This window comes from Garra rufa, chromosome 22 (genome assembly GCF_049309525.1).
Source record: "Garra rufa chromosome 22, GarRuf1.0, whole genome shotgun sequence".
In the NCBI taxonomy this organism is placed as follows: Eukaryota; Metazoa; Chordata; class Actinopteri; order Cypriniformes; family Cyprinidae; genus Garra; species Garra rufa.
In genome coordinates this window covers 40,460,556-40,484,849 of record NC_133382.1, presented here as the reverse complement: position 1 = coordinate 40,484,849, position 24,294 = coordinate 40,460,556, and the positions used below count along the sequence as shown (strand labels likewise).

General features: G+C 34.4%; 1 protein-coding gene across 1 annotated transcript; it reads left to right on the top strand.

Annotated features, from left to right (window-relative positions):
• The first annotated feature begins 1,689 nt into the window (after positions 1–1,689).
• Positions 1,690–23,826, top strand: LOC141297555 (protein TBATA-like). Its single transcript, XM_073827972.1, has 8 exons — positions 1,690–1,900; positions 5,314–5,475; positions 6,542–6,636; positions 11,089–11,250; positions 13,404–13,485; positions 17,054–17,207; positions 17,532–17,566; positions 23,646–23,826. Exons 1-8 carry the CDS (start codon positions 1,690–1,692, stop codon positions 23,693–23,695), a joined length of 951 nt encoding a protein of 316 aa, XP_073684073.1. The 3' UTR covers positions 23,696–23,826.
• Positions 23,827–24,294: the final 468 nt, after the last annotated feature.

The window sequence follows — 24,294 nt, the reverse complement described above, 5'->3', positions numbered from 1 at the left end:
TAAAAAAAATGTTTGCACAGTGATCAGAAAGTAGAGTAAAAGATCCATATTCTAGAATTTGGAAGCAAGGCTGTTTTTGACCTCAAAACCAGTCATAAGTGTCAGTTGTTTGAATAAATAAGCTTTCCATTGATGTATGGTTTGTTAGGATAGAACAATATTTGGCCGAAATACAACTATGTGAAAATCTGGAATCTAAGGGTGCAAAAAAAAAAATCTAAATATTGAGAAAATCACTTGTAAAATTTTCCTTAGCCATGCATATTATTAATCAAAAATTATGTTTTGATACATTTACGGTAGAAAATTTCTAAAATATCTTCATGGACCATGATCTTTATTTAGTATCCTAATGATTTTTGTCATAAAAGAAAAATGGATAATTTTGACCCATACAATGTATTTTTGGCTATTGCTGCAAGTATACCCATGCTACTTAAGACTACTTAAGGTTTTGTGGTCCAGGGTCACATTTAATCAGTAAGCTGTTGTTTTGTAATATTAATTAAAATCGAAATCTGTTGAAAATTGTATTTGCAAAATTTTAAGTATTGATTATACAGCTCATTGTGCTCTCCATAGACATTTCAACATTAAATAATGGGAACATTAAACAAGTGTAACGTTAGGGGGGCATTCTCAGTTCTCAATCTGTGTGAAAACTAATAATGTAATCAATATGTGGAGACTATTTGTCTTTCTGCGATGTACTGAGGTGGGTGGACATGGTTGTGCTATAGTTTAAATTTGTTACATAACCGTTTATCTAATATATTAAATGGAAATGTGCCTTTGTTGCTTTACAAAAAGTAATTTCCATTATTTCTGTGCATCAAGTCGGCACGGGCCAATTTATCACAGTGGAGTCGTAATTGAGGTATTAGAGTTTATTCTTCATGCTGTAGCATACAGTGCTGATGATACTTCAATAGAACACACTTCACATGAAAGCAGAAAATTACACCTGAGTGCTTGTGACTGACGTCGCAATTGCCATACAGCAGAAATGTGAGGCTGCATTTTGTTGGTTAGTTTAGAGACATGACCTGATTGATTCTTTGAGTGGTTTCCTTTGGTGAACAAACCACATGCTTGTGTCGATTGACTTTTCTGTTTATTTTGGCCTTCGTACAGACCCTAATGGTGAATTTGTAAAATTGCATGAACAGAAATGCATGTTATCTAGTTTAGAATTTGTTGACAATTTTTCTTAAAAAAAAAAAAAAATGTCATAGTGTCATACTTCAATCCGAAGGGTGTTTTATAAGCTTTTAGAAGGGCCTCAGAGCGCAAACGTAAAGGTTAATGCGTTTACTTAAACTCTCGACCGCTTCAAGTGGCTTAAAATAATGCTAAATGAGTAGGTCGAGGTGTTTGAGCCGACCTGAGCTCTGCTATTGGAGCTTTAGTCAGTCTTTGTTCAGAGTCTCCAGGCAACGACAGCAAACATCAGAGGAACACCGTGAACTGAGCTGAGCTGCGTATTTCAAAGTATTTCTGTTTGTAAGTTACATTACCTGTTCAAAAACTGATTAATAACTTTGAAAGGATACTAAAAGGATGAAGTGTGATGCTTTGTGTCATAGGGAAATGAGTGGAAATGCTTTTATCTAAGTGACTCATGGTGAACATTTGAACTGTAAGATGGCTGAGCATTTGCAATATTTTTTATTTTTATTTCCAGAGGTTATGGAGACTTCAGAGGAGCAGGTGAACGACCCTCTGCCACAGACAGGCCTGCGGCTCAGTCATGAATCTGTGCGTCAGGAGAAAGCGCTCTGTGAGACGCCAGGGACGAGCAGGACCTCCACTAGAGGCAGTCTTCGCTTCGGGAGCCTCAGCCATCATTCCTTCTTCTCCAGACACAATCCTCATCCACACAGAGTCAGGCATATGCAAGGTGAGCCGCCCCAGACACACAGACCTCATGTTCAAAAACATGTTCATGCTTGTGTTTGTTATTTAAAGGGAGGAAATCTGCTCTGGTTTAGATCAGACACTTCTTTAATTATAATAACTTGATTATTTACACAATTACAAGAAAATAAATCATGCATGAGGATGGGCTTTGAAAATGTGTGCTGCATTATTAAATTTAATTATATTTACATGTATAGAAGGAAATGGTGCATATAAAATACAGTATACATTTTTATACACTACCAGTCAAAAGTTTTTTAATGTTCTACTCACCAAGCCTGCATTTATTTGATTCAAAGTACATCAAAATAGTCCAATCTTGAAATATTTTTACTATTTTAAATTACTGCTTTTTATTTTAATGTATTTTAAAATGTAATTTATTCCTTTGAACTTTATACTAGTCACTTGATCCTTCAGAAATCATTCTAATGTTCTGATTTGCTGCTTAAAAAACATTTATTATTATTATTATTATTATGTTGAAAACAGCTGAGTAGAATTTTTTCAGGTTTCTTTGATGAATACAAAGTTCAGAAGAATAGCATTTATCTGAAATATAAATCTTTTGTAATGTTATATATGTCTTTATCATCACTTTTAATTTAAAGCATCCTTGCTAAATAAAAGTATTAATTTATATAGTTTCTTTCCCAAAAATGTATACTGACTAAAAGCTTTTAAATGGTATATATAGTGTAAATGTTACAAAAGATCTTTATTTCAGATAAATTCTAATATTTTTCATCAAACAAATACTGAAAAAAGTAATGAACTGTTTAAAATATTGATAATAATAATGTTTCTTGAACAGCAAATCAGCCTGTTTTTTTTTCTGAAGGAGTGACACTGAAGACTGAAATAATGATGCTGAAAATTCAGCTTTGATCACAGAAATAAATTATAGTTTAAAATATATTCAAATAGAAAAAAGTTATTTTAAATGGTAAAAATATTTTAAAATTTTACTGTTTTTGCTGCACTTTGGATCAAATAAATGCAGGCTTGGTGAGCAGAAGAGACTTCTTTAAAAACATTAAAAATCTTTTTTAATTTTAAAAAGCAATTTCAGATTTGTAAGAAAAAAATGAAGAAAAGCAAACTTCATATTGAAGCTCTTGTGTGTGTGTTTTTTTTTTTTTTTTAATTTAAATAGTTTTCGGTGTCAGAATTATGTCAACTATATTAAACAATTTGCAAAATAAATTCATTAAGATTTTCGTACCGCAAAAACTCGTTTTCATGCTTCACTTTATTTTGTTTTCCAGAACAAATATATAAACATTTTTTAATCAATGATGATGCATTTGTTATTCAAGTAATAAACAAGTAATAAAGAAACAAACATCAAAAATATCTGCCAGTGCGATCATGTAGAGAAAACAAGTTTAAGTAAATTTTCTTACTCCATTGTCAGACTTTTTTCCCCCCATTTTAGGCGTAATCTCACGCAATTTTGATGTATTTTGAAAAAAACAGGACTTGTTATCTGTCATCTTTGTACTGAATAAAAACAAGACAAAATACAGAGGAAGAAAACAACGTTTTGCTGTGTAGATAATTCCTCTCATTTTTTTGCAGGTCCAGCAAAAATAGAAAAACATAATGACTTATGAAAAGAAAAACCTATCAGATTTTTTTCAATAGATGGAGCTATCAGTCAATTGTAACCATCCTCTAAATTCACTCTTAATTTTAAATGCTAGACTTGTCATGACACTGCATTAATGATAGGAACAGTGTTGACATATAATAAGTGATAAAGGCAAGGAAAACATACATTTTTGTGAAAAAAGCAATGGGTAAACCCGTAAGAGTAACCCATAAATTATTAAGTAAAAAAACATTTATTTCTTCATCCTTTTCTTCTGTTGTCACATCACTCGAGACTCATGCACAATAAAATATGCCTACACCAGCAGGAATCCTGACATAGACAGTGTTTTTTAAGTTTTTAGGCTCTATTAGCATAATAAAGGCACCTGAATCTATCAAAAGCTCCGTATCCCTTCACGAGGAGAGTGTCAGCATGTTAATCTGTTCTCTGAATGACTTTAATGAAGAGTTGCTGCATAAACACAGTTTGTCCTTGCGAACAAACCTGACTGATTTACATACTTCCAACAGCCAGGTCTTCACACTGAATGCGAGAAAGTGTGAATAAGCAGGTCTTTATTTGAAAACCCACACCAACCTGCCAACAGGATACTAATTTAGACCAAATTTAATGGTGAACGAGTGAAATCAAGCACAAACAGGCCTCGGTCTCCAGTGTGAGATTTACAGTGCCTTGCAAAAGTATTCATACCCCTTAATTTTCTTTTTTACATTTTGTTATGTTGCTGCCGTATGTTAAACTACATTAAAAAAAAAAATTTCCCACGTCAATTTACACCCCCTACTCCATAATAGCAAAGCAAAAAATTGGTTTTTAACATTTGTGCAAATTTAATAAAAATAAAAAACTGAAAAGATCCTGTTGCATAAGTATTCATACCCTTTTCTGGGACACTCAATTTATCTCAGGAGCATTCATATTGCTTCTAGATGTTACTACACTTGGAGTGGAGTTAAACTGTGGCAAATTCATTTGAATGAGTCTGATTTAGAAAGACACACACCTCTCAGAAAAGGTCTAACAGCTGAAAATGCATCTCAGAGCAAAAACCGAGATAACTGCCTGTAGAGCTCAGTGACAGACTTGCGTTAAGGCGATGATCTAGGGAAGAGTTCAGAAATGGAAGACGATTGGAACAACTAGGACTCTAGCCAAGCTGACAGAGATGGAGAGGTGAAAAGGTGAGGCAAAGAATGGCAGATAATTGCCAAATGCAGATGAGCAAAGATGCTCACATCAGACCCAAAAAGACTTGAGGCTGTAAAGGTGATTCAACTATGGACTGAGTTAAGGGTATGAATACTTATGCAATCTACTTATTTCAGTGTTTTATTTTGAATACATTTGTCAAATGTGCAAATCTGGTTTTTGCTTTGTCATTATTATGGTGTATGGAGTGTAAATTGATGTGGGGGAATAACTAATTTAAAGCAGTTTAACATAATGCTGCAACAAAACGTGAAAAAAATGGAGTATGAATACTTTTGCAAGGCACTGTATTTTAAATTTGCATGTTAAAACAACACAAGCATCTCAGGCCACACAAATGTTTTCTTTGATGACTTTACTCCTCTCTTTGATTATTTCTTGTGATCAGCAGCTGTACTGCAATTCTTTGAAGATCTTCGGCCACAGCAAGAGTTCAGTGTGATTTAATGCAGTTTTTGATCAGGCTCGGAGACATGGTCCCCCGCTGAATCTGAAAGACTTTTAAGTTAAAGTTAAGCCCGATCACATTTCCATCCCGGATTTCTAATGGTCTCCTCTTTCCGCAGGGTTGAATGGTAAGCCGGTTTGTACGGTGAATGATGACTGGTACGGATTCACTCCTCTCTGCCCGCATCCACTCATTAAAAGTCAAGTGTCTTTTGGTGGGAGCCGTTCATCTGCGTTTCTCACACCTGAGATCGCCTCGGATCGCTCTGGACCAAGAGCAGGTGCAGATACTGAACATTGAGCACTGCTTTTGTATGTTACAGACATAGTTTACCTAAAAATGATGTTTCTGTCATTTGTTCACCCTGATGTTGCACCAAACCCATACAGTATATTTGAACCTTGGCCACAAAAAGGCTCTTTGAAATTTGTGGAAATTGACATTTCTACATTATCTGAAAGTTGAATGAATAAATAAGCTTTTCATTCTTAGGATAGGGAAATAATTGGCTCAGATACCGGAACAGCTGTTTGAAAATATGAAATCTGAGGGTGAAATTTTTAAATTTTTAAATCTAAATATTGAGAAAATTGTCTTTAAGGTTGTTCAAATTACGTTTTTAGCAATGCATGTTATTAATAAAAAATTCAGTTTTGAGATATTTATGGTAGGACATTTACAAAATATCTTCATGGAACATGATCTTTACTTAATATCCTAATGATTTTTGGCATAAAAGAAAAAATGATAATTTTGACCCATACAATGTATTTTTGGATATTGCTACAAATATACCTGCGCTATTTATTTCTCCAGGAAACACAAAATGAGAAACTTGAAGTTATTCAAATTTTCAAATCTTTTAAATCAAAAATCTTTCAGATTTTATTTGTGATGTTTAAACAGTTTGAGTTTTGAATGTTTCAGTTTTTGTTCACACTTTTAAGTAAAAAAGGTACGTTTGATACATCAAACAGAATGATAACTTTTTACTTTTAATGGCAGACAGAGGAAAAAATATGCATACACATTCATATTTTATTTATTTATATACATATATTTATTTATTTATTTATATATGTATGTATTTTTTTCATCTCGTCAAATGTAAAAATAATTAATAAATAACAAATAAAGAAAAAAAAAAAGAAAAAATGGATGTGTATGTTAGTGGAGGTAGTTAGTAGGGCTGAATGAAATGTGTACCGTAAAAGATTTTTTTATTCTGTGTATACCGAGAAAGGAGAAACGAACAGACGAGGAGGGCTCAAAAGAAAATCCTGAGCAGGATCTTCTCACTTCTGTTTTTTTTTTTTGTTCAATCTCCTTTTTATGTCTTTCCACAGCACTGCTTTCTGAAAGCTGGCGTGAGGAACTGAAGGATTTGGCCACCAAAGTCAGTCTTTCAGCGGCCGCTGAGACCCAGCAGGACAAGAGAGAGGTACTTGACCTTTCCTTTAGCGCAGGCGTCACAAATGATGCTTGAATAATATTCAGAACTGCATGAGCAGGAAGCAAAGGAAACGGTGTTCCTGAAAGGATTTTCAGCTGAGAGCTGATAGGAACATAAGAGTGTAACCGCAGTAGAGACCAGCGCTCTTTATGATTCATCCACACACAAAGCTTTAAAGATTCACTTTATTCCTACCAAAACATACACATCAAACATTTGTTTTTCAGCTTTTAAATCGCAATGGCACTTTTACGTTGCAAAAGGATGCTGTCAGGGGAGAAGGAGCTTTGAGCCCAATACTCACAACCCAGATCTGTTGAAAGCAGATGCATTTTTTCAGACTGTGCAACAGGGTCAGATATAAACCAGGTTTTGGTGTTTAAGGTTTTAATACACTTCATATACTTTTTCTAGGCCTAGAGCTGATAATGTGCATCATTAGCTTTTCAGAATTTCCTTCCAAGTGACTTGAAATCTGATCTGATCATTTAAACCAAAGCAAATTTCCAAAAAAAAAAAAAAATAATAATAATAATAATATTATTTATTTTATTTTATTTTATTTTTTAAATAATCAGGTTATGAAATGACTCTCTACACTGCAAAAATGATTTTCTTACTTAGATTTTATGTCTTGTTTCAAGCCAAAATATTAAAAAAAGCTTAAATCAAGAAGGATTTTCTAGACGAGTCAAATTATGGCTTTTATGAATATTGTTTTCGGTTTGAAATAAGATCATTTGCTTACCCCATTGGTGGATTATTTTGCTTGTTCTAAGCAAAAACTCACTTAATTTTGACTTTTTTCTGAAAACAAGACTATTTTACTTGTCTAGAAAATCTGATCTGATCTTTTTTAAACCTAAGCAAATTTACAAAACAAACAAACAAAATTTTTTTTCTTGTTGCCTAAAAATTTGGTTTCAGATGGTTTTGTAAAAATCAGGTTTTGTGAAATGACTCTCTGGAAGATTATGGGTTTGATTCCCAGATTTAAAAAAAAATGCATTAATGCCGTGCAGGTCGCTTTTGTTTAAGTTTCTACACTGCGTAAAATGCTTTTCTTAGATTAAATAATCTAAAAAAATATCTAAAAATTCTTATATCAATATGGATTTTCTAGACAAGTAAAATTATTGTCTTTATAATTATTGTTTTCTATTTGAAATGAGATTATTTGCTTACCCCATTGGTGGATTATTTTGCTTGTTCTAAGCAAAAACTCACTTAATTTTGACTTTTTTTCTGAAAACAAGACAATAATTTTACTTGTCTAGAAAATCTTTCTTTATTTCAGAATATTGAGATATTTTGGCGGGAAACAAGACAAAAAATCTAAGTGAAAAAAGCTTCTTTTTTTGCAGTGTAGGTAAAAGTGCATTTAATGCCATGCAATATGCTTTTGGCAAATGCATAATTGCAAGTAATTGCATAATTTAGTATACACTGATTTTAAAATAAGATCAACTTTAATAAAAGGAACATAGATTACTGCACTTTCATTAATAGCTGAAATTGTAATCAAATCAGCCAAAATATTAAATAAATAAACAAAATGGACATTTAACGGATGACACTTTGTGTGAATTATGGTACTGTTAAACTGTAAACAATCAGCAAAAGATTTGGTTTGTGTATGCAATAATAAACATTTTTAAAAACCGAGTACAATGAGCTGACCTTATGCTACTTATCTTTTAACCATCAAACATTAAAAGACATTTTAAAAGTGTAAAAGCATTAACAAATGACTAGAACAGACCAAGAAAAACTCCAAAAAGCTCTGCAGAAATATTATGGATGTGTTTAATCAACATGTTCATTAACTGGAACACTGAGTTTGAATTTTTCTAAAATTATTTCTGTCATTTTGACGCATAAAACAAATATTTACCTGTTTTGGAAACATTCCAGTAAACACTGCTAATAGGGATGAGAAGTGAAAAGGGGAGACAATTGCATTTTAAAGCATCCGTGTGAAAAACCAGGAAGAGCCATGAGGAGTTGGAGAGAATAACGAGGTTCTTAGTGAATTCCAGTGAATTATTCATATTTTATATTGTAAATTAAATCGGGAGGTCAGACCACAGATGCACAGTGTCTGTTGTATTTTTCATATAGATAGAGGGATATAAAGGAAAAAAGAAAATAATCAGGAGGAAAAGATTGCAGTGATTGAAAAGAGCTCTTCCATTCAAATACAAGCGTAATGATATTTTTTCCACGTCTGAAAATAGAATATGAAGGAATATTTACTGCTTATTCAGTCAAACTAATAGATAAGGAGTGTTTGTTGCAACCTTATGATTTGAAATGATTTCTTCCAGTCTTTTTGAGTAGATTTCTTAATTTTAAACACGTAGGCTTATTTGGAAAAAGGTGGATTGATACACATGGATAGAGTTTAACAGATGAATGGACATGCTATATTTGATGACCCAGAATGAATCAGATATATTTCATCGTAGAAACCCGAATAAATCTTTCTGAGAACAAACACACAATCCAGATCTGTTAAAAACAGACAAGGTCTTCACATTCTTTTTCTAGGCCTAGAGCTGATCTTGTGCCTCATTGAGTCATTCAGTGACTTGAAATCTGATCATTTTTAAACCTAAGCAAATTTACTAAACAAACAAACAAACAAACAAAAAACTGATTTCTGGTTGTCTATAAATTTGGTTTTAGATGGGTTTGTAAAAATCAGGTTTTGTGAAATGACTCTCTGAAAGGTTATGTGTTTGATTCCCAGACAAAAAAAAAAAAAATGCATTTAATGAAATGCAAGATGCTTTTGCAAAATGCATAAAGTTTGTTTGATTATTTATTTGAGCATGCACTGATTTTGTGTATACATTTTTAATTCTGTGAAATGGATTCAAATAAGATCAACTTTATTAAAAGGAACATAGATTACTGCACTCTTATCAATATCTGAAATTATAATCAAATCAGCCAAAATGTTCTATAAATAAACTAAGTTGTGATTTGGCTGATTTAATGTTAGAGTTTAGTTTGTAATATCTGCCTTTTTCCTACACCCCACTTCCATTAAACTGTTAACAATAAGTAAAATATTTTCTCTTCATTATATAATAATGGATGCTTTAATTGTATTTAATGATAGCCAAGTTGTGACCTTAAACCCAACCCAAACGAATCCCTAACTACGGTTTGTTAACAGAGTAAAATGTTGATTCTGTATAGAGTTGTATTCTGTATTCTATTCTGGAATTTGCCTGCACAAGCAAAATAATCACAAAAAACAAGCTAAATAATCTGCCAATGGGGTAAGCAAAAAAAAATTCAAACAGAAAACAAGATTATTTTTCTTACCCCATTGGCAGATTATGTTACTTGTTTCAAGCAAAAACACACTTAATTTTGTCTTTTTTTTCTGAAAACAAGAAAATAATTTTTACTCGCCTAGAAAATCCTTCTTGATTTAAGAATTTTTTAGTATTTTGGCTGGAAACAAGACAAAAATATAAGTAAGAAAAGCATTTTTGCAGTGTGTGAATCAACACAATTGTTAATCTCTAACAATCAGCAAAAGATTTGCTCTATAAATGCAATAATAAACATTTTTTAAAAACTGTGTACAGTGAGCTGACATTATGCTACTCATCTTTCAATCATCAATCATTAAAAGGATTTAAAAAGTGTAAAAGCTTTAACAAATTTCTACAACAGACCATGAATAGCCCCAAAAGGCTCAATTATTTCTGCAGAAATGTTGTGGACATGTTAAAAATAACCTGTTTATATTATGAACATGTTCATAACCTGCCATCATTTTGACAGATAACATATATTATTTACCTGTTTTAGAAACATTATAGGGGTTAGAAGTGAAAAAGGTAGACAATTATATTTTGAAGCATGTGTTGAAAACCTGAAAGAGATAACAAGAGATTCTTAGTGAATTCCATTGGATTATTCATGGTTTATATCATAAATTAAATCCCGAATGCAGACCACAGATGTGCAGTACATATAGTTTTTTTATATATATAGTTACAAAAGGATATAAAGGAAAAAAGAAAATAATCAGGTGGAAAAGAATGCAGTGACTGAAAAGAGCTCTTCCACAGATATTCTTATAGCATGTCACATTATAATACAAGCTTTGTGTTATTCTTCTAACATCTGAAAACAGAACATGAAGGATTATTTACAGCTTATTTAGTCAAAGTGACAGATAAGGTTTATTTGTTGCAACTGTATGATTTAAAATAATTTCTTTCAGTCTTTTTAAGCATTTCTCCCGTAATTTTAAACAGAGTTAGGCTTGTTAGGAAAAAGGTGGATTGATTAACATGCATCGGGTTTAACAGTCTGATCCAGATGAATGGACTTGATATTAGATGACCCAGAATAAATCAGATGCATTTAATTGTAGAAGCCTGAATAAATCCAGTCTTTGTGTTTGCTTCAAAGAAACTCACAGATGAGGAAGTTCCTCGCAGGAAGACGCAGTATTCGGCGCAGTCTGGCCGGATCATCCCTGCCTCATCCTGGGGAGGAAAGAAGCGCAGCAGGACTTCACACAAACGAGCCCAGAGATGGCAAACGCAAACCCTGGAGGGAGTGGAGCTTAAGGTAACACACCTTTGCTTATTAACCGACCTTCACATTCTGAACACGTGCACAGCGCAGTTTGATGAAAGTGAACTCTGACATTTATTGTATTGCGTCTAGTTACTGTCAGATGTAAGAACAGAAATCCAGCTTTTTAATTAAAATTGCCAATCACGTTATTGGCAAAAGCATCACCTGGTTTATAGAGCAGACTGCATGTGGTGTTCAGGTCATGTCATACTTGTCTTAATTACAATTGATTAAAGTTAAAACTCAGAAATCCTCAGAAGTTATGTTTCTATGGAAACAAAATACTTCATAACATTAATTCACATCTTGCAAAGTGTTTCAGAACAAATAAAGTGCATCATGCTAAACAGACTTTCAAACAGAAATGCACAATTAGTCAAAATTAGTTTGGAATAATTAAGATGTAATGGTGTTGAAAGAAGCCTCCTCTATTTCCATGGCAAAACATCAAACTTTGTCAGGCTGCCACGGACACGCCCTTTAACGAAAACTCAAGATCTTTGCAATTTAACATTGCAAATGCCTTTAAATTGGACTGACCACATTTGGTGTTGATCGGAATAAATCTCTAGGAGGAGTTTGTTACAGCGTAAAACATGTCACTTTCTGTTGCCAGCAGGTGGCGCTATGACTATAACTGAATATGGGCATGTAGATGTCTTCAGGTCAGGAGTGTTATCAGACATGTGAAGTTTGTTATAACAACTTCCTGTTTTATGGAGAAACTTCGAAATCTGTCAGGACGCCACGGACACGCCCTCTGACAAAAACTCTAGATCTTTGCAATTTAACATCACAAAGGCCTTTAGATTAGACTGACCAAATATAATGTTGATATCATTAAATCTCTAGGAGGAGTACGCTACAGCATAAAGCATGTCGCTTTCTGTTGCCTGCAGGTGGCGCTATGACTATAACTGAATATGGGCATGTAGATGTCTTCAGGTCAGGAGTGTTATCACACATGTGAGGTTTGGGGCAGATCGGACATTGTATGCCTGAGTTATAACAACTTCCTGTTAAATGGCGAAACTTCGAAATCTGTCAGGCCGCCACAGACACGCCCTCCAACAAAAACTATAGATCTTCGCAATTTAACGTCACATGGGCCTTTAGATTTGACTTACCAAATTTGGTGTTGATCTGAATAAATCTCTAGGAGGAGTTTGTTCAGTACAACGCCTGAAAATGGCAAAAATAAAAAAATTTGCTGAGGAAATTAAAAATAACTGACTTTCTGTTGGGTTTCGGATTTTGCTCCAAGAAACTTTTTTGTAGGTATTGGTATGTTTCATGCGTGTACCGAGTTTCGTGAATGTACATGAAGCGTAGCTCAAAGTGCACTCCGCTGAATGTCTATAGGTGGCACTATCAAGCTTTTGCCACACCCACTTTTGAAACCCATATATATTATAATATGTGATAATATGAATATATTTTAAAATGTAATTTATTCCTGTGATGAAAAGCTGAATTTTTAGCATCCGTTACATAATTCAATTAGAAAAGTTGATTTAAAATATTACTGTTTTATTGTATTTTTAATCAAATCCTATAAAGGCAGCATTGGTAAGAAGAAGATACTTCTTACATTTGATATTTTTACTCTCAATGCAATGTCTTTGAATTTTCTTTGTGATAAATAAACTGTGGTCATTTTCTTTGACTTGTTTGATTGGACTGCCAAAACTTGCTAAATTAAGCATGCAGTATATGTGGATAACCATGTAGCAAACTGCAAATTGAAATGATAAAGTGTGCTAATAATTCATTAAGAATGCAGGTCACAGTCAAGCCAAGACAGATCCTGAAGCTTTTCTTGTTTGCTCATTTTCAATTTCAGATATGATGAATATGAAAACGGGACTCAGGCTGCATGCCAAATAAATTTAATAAGCAAATCAAATATTTAATTACCGTTTCATAATTTCAAAATTAGGTTAGATGTTTTTTGTTTTTTTTCAGTCCTGTGGGAATGAGCTGCTGATAGCAGTGTTCAATCTCTCTCTCCAGGGTTATTAAAGATATACTAATTTTCATTCACTTTTATTTAGATGTACTAAAGTGACTAACACTAAAAATAAAATACTAAAGCTTTATATAATAGTATCTCAATGCTACTAAACTGACTTTGTGTTTCTCAGGTACTGGAGCTCTTGTGTCAAATCCTGCAGACTGATTCTCTTTCGATGGTTCAGCAGTGGCTTTTGTTGGCGAGTGATAGAGGTGAACAACTGCACTTTGCTTTAATTGATTTATTTATTAGACTGATGCATGGTGAATGTTCTACTTTGAAGGTGACATGTAATGTGAAGGTGACTAAAAGTGCTGATGATGTCTAAAGGATTTAAAGTTTGTTGTTTCCCTAGTAAAATCTGTTCTCTCTCTGATGTTAGGGAAAAACAATTTTAGATATCCAGTAGATGCATGTCAATAAGAACTGGAAGAATGGAAAACAATATCTGTTCGAAAACACATTTGTAAAGTGAATTTCTCAGAATATTTTAGGCTGGTCTAAATGACTTCCCTGTTGACTTCATATTGATCTTTGAAGTAGAAAATTATTTGAATTTAAAATGCTTGAGATGCTTGTACTAGTAATATCTGAAGTATTAATTCATTGCAATTATGTAAGCTATCTCCTTCACACATGTGCATGAATGTGTATGTAAGCCACCTGAGATCATTTCTGACCCAAGAAAAATTAATTACAGAACGTGACAATTTGTGAAATCGTGCATCACATTTTCACCTCAGTGATAAACTTTATGTATGGAAGCTTGTTTCCATCAAAGGAATTATATATATATATATATATATATATATATATATATATATTATAATGAAAAGGGTAATTTTTTTTCAGTCTCTCACAATGCAGACTTTTTTTCTCATAATTCTAAGAAAAAAGACATGAACTTGACATGAACTTGCATTTACAAGAAAAAGTCAGAATTGCGAAATGTAAAGTCAGATTTGCAATATATAAAGTCATGATTGTAAGACGTAAGATCTGAATTGCTAGACATAAAGTCTGAATTGAAAAATTAACGTTTTACAATTCAGACTTTAGGTCTCACAATTATGACTTTGTCTCAATTCAGACTTTTTGCCTCGCAATTCAGATTTCACGTCTCGCAATTCAGACATTACATCTCACAATTCTGCCTTTACGTCTCAATTCAGACTTCACATCTCGCAATTCTGCCTTTACGTCTCAATTCAGACATTACATCTCACAATTCTGACTTTACGTCTCAATTCAGACTTCACATCTCGCAATTCTGACTTTACGTCTCAATTCAGACTTCACATCTCGCAATTCTGACTTTACGTCTCAATTCAGACTTTACATCTCACAATTCTGACTTTACGTCTCAATTCAGACATTACATCTCACAATTCTGACTTTACGTCTCAATTCAGACTTTACATCTCACAATTCTGACTTTACGTCTCAATTCAGACATTACATCTCACAATTCTGACTTCACGTCTAAATTCAGACTTTACATCTCGCAATTCTGACTTTACGTCTCAATTCAGACATTACATCTCACAATTCAGACATTACATCTCACAATTCTGACTTTACGTCTCAATTCAGACTTTACATCTCACAATTCTGACTTTACGTCTCAATTCAGACATTACATCTCACAATTCTGACTTCACGTCTAAATTCAGACTTTACATCTCGCAATTCTGACTTTACGTCTCAATTCAGACTTTACATCTCACAATTCTGACTTTACGTCTCAATTCAGACATTACATCTCACAATTCTGACTTTACGTCTCAATTCAGACTTCACATCTCGCAATTCTGACTTTACGTCTCAATTCAGACTTTACATCTCACAATTCTGACTTTACGTCTCAATTCAGACTTTACATCTCACAATTCTGACTTTACGTCTCAATTCAGACTTTACATCTCACAATTCTGACTTTACGTCTCAATTCAGACTTTACATCTCACAATTCTGACTTTACGTCTCAATTCAGACTTTACATCTCACAATTCTGACTTTACGTCTCAATTCAGACTTTACATCTCACAATTCTGACTTTACGTCTCAATTCAGACTTTACATCTCACAATTCTGACTTTACGTCTCAATTCAGACATTACATCTCACAATTCTGACTTTACGTCTCAATTCAGACATTACATCTCACAATTCTGACTTTACGTCTCAATTCAGACATTACATCTCACAATTCTGACTTTACGTCTCAATTCAGACTTTACATCTCACAATTCTGACTTTACGTCTCAATTCAGACATTACATCTCACAATTCTGACTTCACGTCTAAATTCAGACTTTACATCTCGCAATTCTGACTTTACGTCTCAATTCAGACATTACATCTCACAATTCTGACTTTACGTCTCAATTCAGACATTACATCTCACAATTCTGACTTCACGTCTCAATTCAGACTTTACATCTCGTAAAGTCAGAATTGCTAGACGTAAATTCAGAATTAAGACGTAAAGTCAGAATTGCGAGACGTGAAGTCTGAATTACAAGATGTAATGTCTTAATTGTGAGATGTAAAGTCAGAATTGCGAGACGTAAAGTCTGATTTGCGAGACGTAAAGTCAGAATTGCGAGACGTAAAGTCAGAATTGCGAGACGTAAAGTCTGAGTTGCGAGACGTAAAGTCTGAGTTGCGAGAAGTAAAGTCTGATTTGCGAGATGTAATGTCTTAATTGTGACACGTAAAGCCTGAGTTGCGAGACGTAAAGTCTGAGTTGCGAGACGTAAAGCCTGAGTTGCGAGACGTAAAGCCTGAGTTGCGAGACGTAAAGCCTGAGTTGCGAGACGTAAAGCCTGAGTTGCGAGACGTAAAGCCTGAGTTGCGAGACGTAAAGCCTGAGTTGCGAGACGTAAAGCCTGAGTTGCGAGACGTAAAGCCTGAATTGCGAGACGTAAAGTCTGAATTGCGAGACGTAAAGTCTGAATTGCGAGACGTAAAGTCAGAATTGCGAGACGTAAAGTCTGAGTTGCGAGAAGTAAAGTCTGATTTGCGAGATGTAATGTCTTAATTGTGACACGTAAAGCCTGAGTTGCGAGACGTAAAGCCTGAGTTGCGAGACGTAAAGTCTGAATTGCGAGACGTAAAGTCTGAATTGCGAGACGTAAAGTCTGAATTGCAAGACGTAAAGTCTAAATTGCAAGACGTAAAGTCTGAATTGCGAGACGTAATGTCTTAATTGTGAGATGTAAAGTCTGATTTGCGAGACGTAAAGTCTGGTTTGCGAGACGTAAAGTCTGATTTGCGAGACGTAAAGTCTGTTTTACGAGACGTAAAGTCTGAATTGCGAGACGTAAGGTCAGAATTGCTAGACGTAAATTCAGAATTGCAAGACGTAAATTCAGAATTAAGACATAAAGTCAGAATTGTGAGACAGTCTTTCGTGCTATTCACAGTTTACGTTTCGCAATTCTGACTTTTTTCCTCTCATATTAACAAGAATAAAGTCAGAATTGTGAGATTAAAAAGTCACAATTACCTTTTTATTGTTTTTATTCTGTAACGGGAACAAGCTTCCATAGTTCTGGGCATGTAATTTGTCATGAGAGAAAACAGATTAGTTTGCACTTTGCCTCAATTTATTCTAGTTACTCATGAGATCTTCTCTTAAAATAATCACCACCACCAAGAGAAGTGCATAATACATAATACAGCAGTTTCCATTATGGAAACATCTGTGTGTTTAACATTTGGACACAGGGCTGGATGTGCTAATGAAGGCTCATTAGATGTGTTTTCCACTCTCAGAGAAGGAGCTGGTTCAGGGGTTACTCCAGCAGGCCATGGTAGACTCCAGCTCTCTGACCCAGCAGACGTCTGGATCTGAACTGCTGCCGTTGACATCTGAAGATCTGCCTGATCACGTGTTCCTCAACTCGTCTGTCAGCCGGAGGAAGAGCAGGTGAGTGTTTCCAGCAGGGACTAATACTTATAAATTAGCTGATCAGCACTTTTTTTGTAAAACCTCTTAGGGAAGATATTATTTGAAGTTTTATAATTAATGCAAATGCAAAATTAATTCTACAGTGCAAAAATTTGATTTTTTTTTTCTAACAGTAGTTCCTTCTGAAATTGAAAAATAGTTAACTACTTGTTGCATAAAATGTAATTACTGTGTTGCTCATTTAACAGTATTCTAAAGTGTTACTCTATTTTTATCAGCATCTATTTATATGACTATCATTATGAAATGTTCCAGCAAGTTCATTGTCTATCTTTTGTACAGATCAAATCCCGAAGAGACGTTACAGGACAAACCAGGTGAGTTTTCTGTTCTTCTGTCAGATGTGTTGTGTGCTGATGTGAACTGGAGCGATATTAATATGTCATTGTCATTCTGAGAGGAGTGTATTCATGAATGGGCTGCCTTTTGGCAGAAAAGAGAAATGTTGCTCTCAGCTTTTATTAAAACACAATTTGGCTTCGTTTTAACCTTGAGTCCACTGCCTACAGTACATCAGAGTTCCTCATTCCTGGTTCTGGAGAGCCACTTTCCTGCTGTATTTCGTTCCAAATGTGCTTCAACACCTGGCTGGGATTTTCAAGTGAACTCAAAGGCCTTGATTAGTGGATTTAAGTGGAACTTGAACTAACCACTGTAGGAAAGTGACTCTTCAGCACTGGGAGTGAGGAACAGCTACACTCTTGAAAATAAAGGTTGCTTATTGGTATTGAAGATTTTACATCCATGTAACCTTTTCAATGACAAAAGGTCTTCAAATTTATTAAAAATAAGAAACTAAGAAAAAATGGTTCTTTTAATTACTGTACATTGAAAGGAATCCAAAATGGTTCTTTTAATGTTTCGTTTTGGGTGTGGTAGGTTTTTTTTTTTTTGTATTTTGCCCAAAATTTTTCCCAGTTTGCAGTCTGGAGGAGTCACCACTAGTAGTGTGTAATAGACACAGATTCTGGTTTTTCGGGTCAGACAGGATTCCAAAGTCAGATTTGCGAGACGTAAAGTCTGAATTGCAAGACGTAAAGTCTGAATTGCAAGACGTAAAGTCTGAATTGTGAAACGTAAAGTGAGATTTGCAAGACATGGGTGTGGTAGTTTATTTTTTTTCAGTTTGCCATCTGCAGGAGTCACCACTAGTAGTGTGTAATAGACACAAAGTCTGGTTTTTAGGGTCAGATGGGATTCCAAAGTCAGATTTGCAAGACGTAAAGTCTGAATTTTTAAGACATACAGTCATATTTGTGAGATGTAAAGTCTGATACATCAGTCAGATTGTGTCTGATACGTAAAGTCAGATAAAGTCTGAAATGTAAAGTCAGATTTGTGAGACGTAAAGTCTGAATTGCGATACATAAAATCTGACTTTACATCTCCCAAATCTGACTTTGGAATCCATGTTAAGTCTGAATTGCCAGACGTAAAGTCTGATTCGCGAGACGTAAAGTCTGAATTGTGAGACATAAAGTCTGAATTTTAAGACGTAAAGTCAGATTTGCAAGACGTAAAGTCTGAAGTGCAACACGTAAATACTGATTTGCGAGACATAAAGTCAGAATTGCGAAACGTAAAATCAGATTTGGAAGACGTAAAGTCTGAATTGTGAGACAAAGTCTGAATTTTAAGATGTAAAGTCAGATTTGCAAGACGTAAAGTCTGAATTGCGAGACGTAAAGTCTGAATTGAAATACATAAAGTCTGATTTGTGAGACATAAAGTCAGAATTGCGAAACGTAATATCAGATTTGGAAGACGTAAAGTCTGAAGTGCTAAAGTCTGAATTGAAACACATAAAGTCTGATTTGCGAGACATAAAGTCAGAATTGCGAAACGTAATATCAGATTTGGAAGACGTAAAGTCTGAAGTGCTAAAGTCTGAATTGAAACAAATAAAGTCTGATTTGCGAGACATAAAGTCAGAATTGCGAAACGTAAAGTCTGAATTGAACACACATAAAGTCTGATTTGTGAGATGTAAAGTGTTATTCGCGAGACATAAATTCAGAATTGCGAAACGTAAAATCAGATTTGGAAGACGAAAAGTCTGAAGTGCAAGATGTAAATTCTGAATTGCTAGACGTAAATTCTGAATTACGAAACATAAAGTCAGATTTGCAAGACGTAATGTCTGAAGTTCAAGAATTAAAGTCAGATTTGCAAGATGTAAAGTCAGAATTGGTTTTTAGGGTCAGACTGGATTCCATCCAGTCAGAGAATATCAAACATGTTTGAGACAATCTTAGAACACATAGGCCCGGTTTCACAGACAGGGCTTAGACTAAGCCAGGATTAGCAGATAGTTCAATTAGGATATTTAAGTAATTTTTATAAACATGCTTAGAAAAAAACATTACTGTTGTGCATCTTGAGACAAAACAAAGGCACCGATATATTTTTAGATCAGTCAGTGCACGTTTCTTTCAGTTCAAACAGCCCAGACTTACATTTTAGTCTAGGACTAGGCTTAAGCCTTGTCTGTGAAACCGGGGGATATTGTTTTTATGTGGCATGTGTCTCCTAGCAACCAGGAGCATGTTTCTGTGTTTGTTTGTTGTGAAAGTCTGGTAGTGTTTGCTCCTCTGTAACCGCTTACAAAGTGTGCAAGTGTGTGATGCCTAGTGTTTTGAAATTTGTTGTGTCATGTATCGCAACCAAAGAAATTATTTACCCCCAACTGAATAGTTTTAGCACATTTTCAGTTTGAGGTGAATTATTTTCTTTTAATGGAAGTAAACAGCCTCTAAAGTGACATTTTTGATGATTTGATGATAGATGATTAAAAACAGTAGAGAAAATTTAGTAAAATAATTTATAATATAGTAATGTTATTAAAGGGATTGATCTACAACTATTTTAACAACTTTTTAGTATTGCATGAATAATAAGTATATTTATAACTGACATTTCTCACCCACTCAATGCAATGCATTGTGTGCAGTGCTGCTCCAGAATATTCTGATGCAGAGAAAATTGACGACAAAATTGGGTAAAACAATCCATTTTTAATTGCACTGACCTTTTAATAACATCACCTACATTTTGGAACAGAGCTCTTATATCACCATAGAAACTTTCAGTTGAAGATCTCATTAGATTACATTTTGTGTTTTGTGACTCATAGCTTTTATTTGTATCTTTGAGGTTTACATCTACACTTTTAGAAAAAAGGTACAAAAGCTGTCACTTAGGCAGTATCTTTTTTTAAAAGGTACATTTTGTACCTTATTTACCCCTACAGGGTGCTTATTGGTATCTTAAAGATACCTAAAGTGTAAATATTTGTACCTAAATAGTACATATTATTACCTTTTGTCCCAGTGACAGCTTTTGTACCTTTTTTTTCTGTGTGGATGGGTGTATGCTAGTGATCTCCTTAACTTTTTTTCTGGAGAAAACTCATTGGTAACTCATCCTGCATTGTTATATCTTATGAATATTTGTATCATTTTGAAGTGAAATGCATTTATCCTTGTAAAGAGAACTTGTTTAATGTTAAAAATACAGCTGTTTGGACTCTCATTCTGATGGCACCCATTCACTGCAGAGGATCCATTGGTAAGACAGTGATGGAATTTCACATTTCTCCAAATCTGATGAAGAAATAAACTCATCTATATCTTGGATGGAAAAAAATTTCAGTTTGTGGTGAATTATATTTTCTTTTAATGGAAGTAAACAGAGCATTTAAAGTGACTGTTTTGGAGTGGGCAGCCACAAATATTTTTGTGTGAGCATGTTAATAACATGATGATTAAAACAGTAGAGAAAATTGAGTAAAATAATGCATTGTTAAAGGGATTGATCTACAACTATTTTAACCTTTGTAGTATTGCATGAATAATGTGTATATTCATAATGTATATTCATAATATTTTTACATCTCACAATTCAGACTTTACGTCCGCAAGTCAGACTTTACGACTTGCAAATCAGACTTTACGTCTCACAAATCTGACTTTACGACTTGCAAATCAGACTTTACGTCTTGCAAATCAGACTTTACGTCTTGCACTTCTGACTTTACATCTCACAAATCTGACTTTACGACTTGCAAATCAGACTTTACGTCTTGCAAATCAGACTTTACGTCTTGCACTTCTGACTTTACATCTCACAAATCTGACTTTACGACTTGCAAATCAGACTTTACGTCTTGCAAATCAGACTTTACGTTTTGCACTTCTGACTTTACATCTCACAAATCTGACTTTACGTCCGCAAATCAGACTTTACGTCTTGCAAATCAGACTTTACGTTTTGCACTTCTGACTTTACATCTCACAAATCTGACTTTACGTCCGCAAATCAGACTTTACGTCTTGCAAATCAGACTTTACGTCTTGCACTTCTGACTTTACATCTCACAAATCTGACTTTACGACTTGCAAATCTGGAATGACAGATTTTACGTCTTGCAAATCAGACTTTACGTCTTGCAAATCAGACTTTACGTCTTGCACTTCTGACTTTACATCTCACAAATCAGACTTTACGTCTTGCAAATCAGACTTTATGTTTTGCACTTCTGACTTTACATCTCACAAATCAGACTCCACGACTTGCAAATCAGACTTTACGACTTGCAAATCAGACTTTACGACTTGCAAATCAGACTTTACGTCTTGCAAATCAGACTTTACGTCTTGCAAATCAGACTTTACGTCTTGCACTTCTGACTTTACATCTCACAAATCAGACTTTACGTCCGCAAATCAGACTTTACGTCTTGCAAATCAGACTTTACGTCTTGCACTTCTGACTTTACATCTCACAAATCTGACTTTACGACTTGCAAATCTGGAATGACAGACTTTACGTCTTGCAAATCAGACTTTACGTCTTGCAAATCAGACTTTACGTCTTGCAAATCAGACTTTACGTCTTGCACTTCTGACTTTACGTCTTGCAAATCAGACTTTACGTTTTGCACTTCTGACTTTACATCTCACAAATCTGACTTTACGTCCGCAAATCAGACTTTACGTCTTGCACTTCTGACTTTACGTCTTGCACTTCTGACTTTACGTCCGCAAATCTGACTTTACGTCCGCAAATCAGACTTTACGTCTTGCACTTCTGACTTTACGTCTTGCACTTCTGACTTTACGTCTTGCACTTCTGACTTTACGTCTTGCACTTCTGACTTTACGTCCGCAAATCAGACTTTACATCTTGCAAATCAGACTTTACGTCTTGCACTTCTGACTTTACATCTCGCAAATCAGACTTTACGTCTTGCAAATCAGACTTTACGTCTTGCACTTCTGACTTTACATCTCACAAATCAGACTTCACGTCTTGCAAATCAGACTTTACGTCTTGCACTTCTGACTTTACATCTTACAAATCAGACTTTACGTCTTGCAAATCAGACTTTACGCCTTGCACTTCTGACTTTACATCTCGCAAATCTGACTTTACGTCTTGCACTTCAGTTACGTTTCAGACTTTATCTGACTTTACAACTTGCACTTCAGACTTTACATCTCACAAATCAGACTTTATGACTTGCAAATCTGACTTTACGACTTGCAAATCAGACTTTACGTCTTGCACTTCTGACTTTACATCTCACAAATCTGACTTTACGTCTTGCACTTCAGTTACGTTTCAGACTTTATCTGACTTTACGTCTTGCACTTCAGTTACGTTTCAGACTTTATCTGACTTTACAACTTGCACTTCAGACTTTACATCTCACAAATCAGACTTTACAACTTGCACTTTAGACTTTGCGTCTCACAAATCAGACTATTGCTTTAATGGAAGTAAACAAACTTAGAAAAAAGGTGCAAAAGCTGTCACTAAGGCAGTACCTTTCCAAAAGGTACACTTTGTACCTTATTTACCCCTACAGGGTACTTATTATTACCTTAAAGGTAAATATTAGTACCTAAATAGTACATAGTATTACCTTTCACCCCAGTGACAGCTTTTTTTCTTTGTGGGTGTGTACAGTGATCTTCAAAAACTCATTAGTGACTCATCCTGCATTGTTATATCTTATGATTATTTATATATTTTTTTGAAATGCAATCCAAATTCGAAGTGAAATGCATTTGACCTTTTAGAGAGAACTTTGATGTTAAAAAAAATAGAGTGGTGTGTCCTTTTAGTATGATTTCATGATAAATAAGATGTTCTGAAAATAGCTGTCAATGAAGCTGGAATCTAGTGAGTGTTGTCCACTAAACAGATGTCAGATTCAAGTAAACAAGCAACTGAGTGCTTAGGTTAGTGGTTTCTATAGTAATGCATTCCAGCTAAATGACTAGTGTCTGTACAGGTCCGATCAGCTCAGACTGATGCTCTGTGTTTTTTCAAAACATCATGTTCCCAGGATGTTTTTTTTACTGTCTCTGAGAGTGTCTCTTTCTGTTCTAGAGCGGATCGGAGAGGCTGAAGTTCTCACGTTGTGCCCAGAAAACACATAACGCCGCCACTGTCACGAACACAACATCTGCATGTCATGCTACTGAATTAATTAGCTCTTTTAGTAGTTGTTTTATTGTAATCATCATAGTGCAATGCAATGTTAATTTTAAATTTCTTGCTAATAAAGCATACAAACAGGTATTTTTCTTAAGCGTATTTATTTTCTGTGGGAGTCACGTCTCATGTGAAATGCCACGAGTCAGGCAGCAAATTAAACTATTTAGACAGTTTAGAGCTCAAATAACAATATTTTCATGGAGGATTTATTATACTGTAAGTGTTTCAACACAAATATGAGCTGCACGTTCTTTCTAGAAGATCTTGTAGACTAGGTCCCACAAATTCTTAGTTTTTCCAGCCTTTTTATGTATTTGAACTCTGTCCAACAATGACTGTATGATTTTGAGATCCATCTTTTCACACTGAGGACAACTGAGAGACTCATATGCAACTATTACAGTAGGTTCAAACGCTCAATGATGCTCCAGAAGGAAAAGCCATGCATTAAGAGCCGGGGGTGAAAACTTTTGAACAGAATGAAGATGTGTACATTTTTCTATTTTCTATTTTTTTTTTTTTTTTTTTTTTTTTTTTTTAC

Excerpts from the sequence above, each read along its gene's own strand:
- LOC141297555 (XM_073827972.1), top strand. The coding sequence starts at position 1,690 with ATGGAGACTTCAGAGGAGCAGGTGAACGACCCTCTGCCACAGACAGGC. Across the intron at positions 5,476-6,541 it reads TCGCTCTGGACCAAGAGCAG|CACTGCTTTCTGAAAGCTGG; the intron begins GTGCAGATACTG and ends GTCTTTCCACAG. Across the intron at positions 6,637-11,088 it reads CCCAGCAGGACAAGAGAGAG|AAACTCACAGATGAGGAAGT; the intron begins GTACTTGACCTT and ends TTTGCTTCAAAG.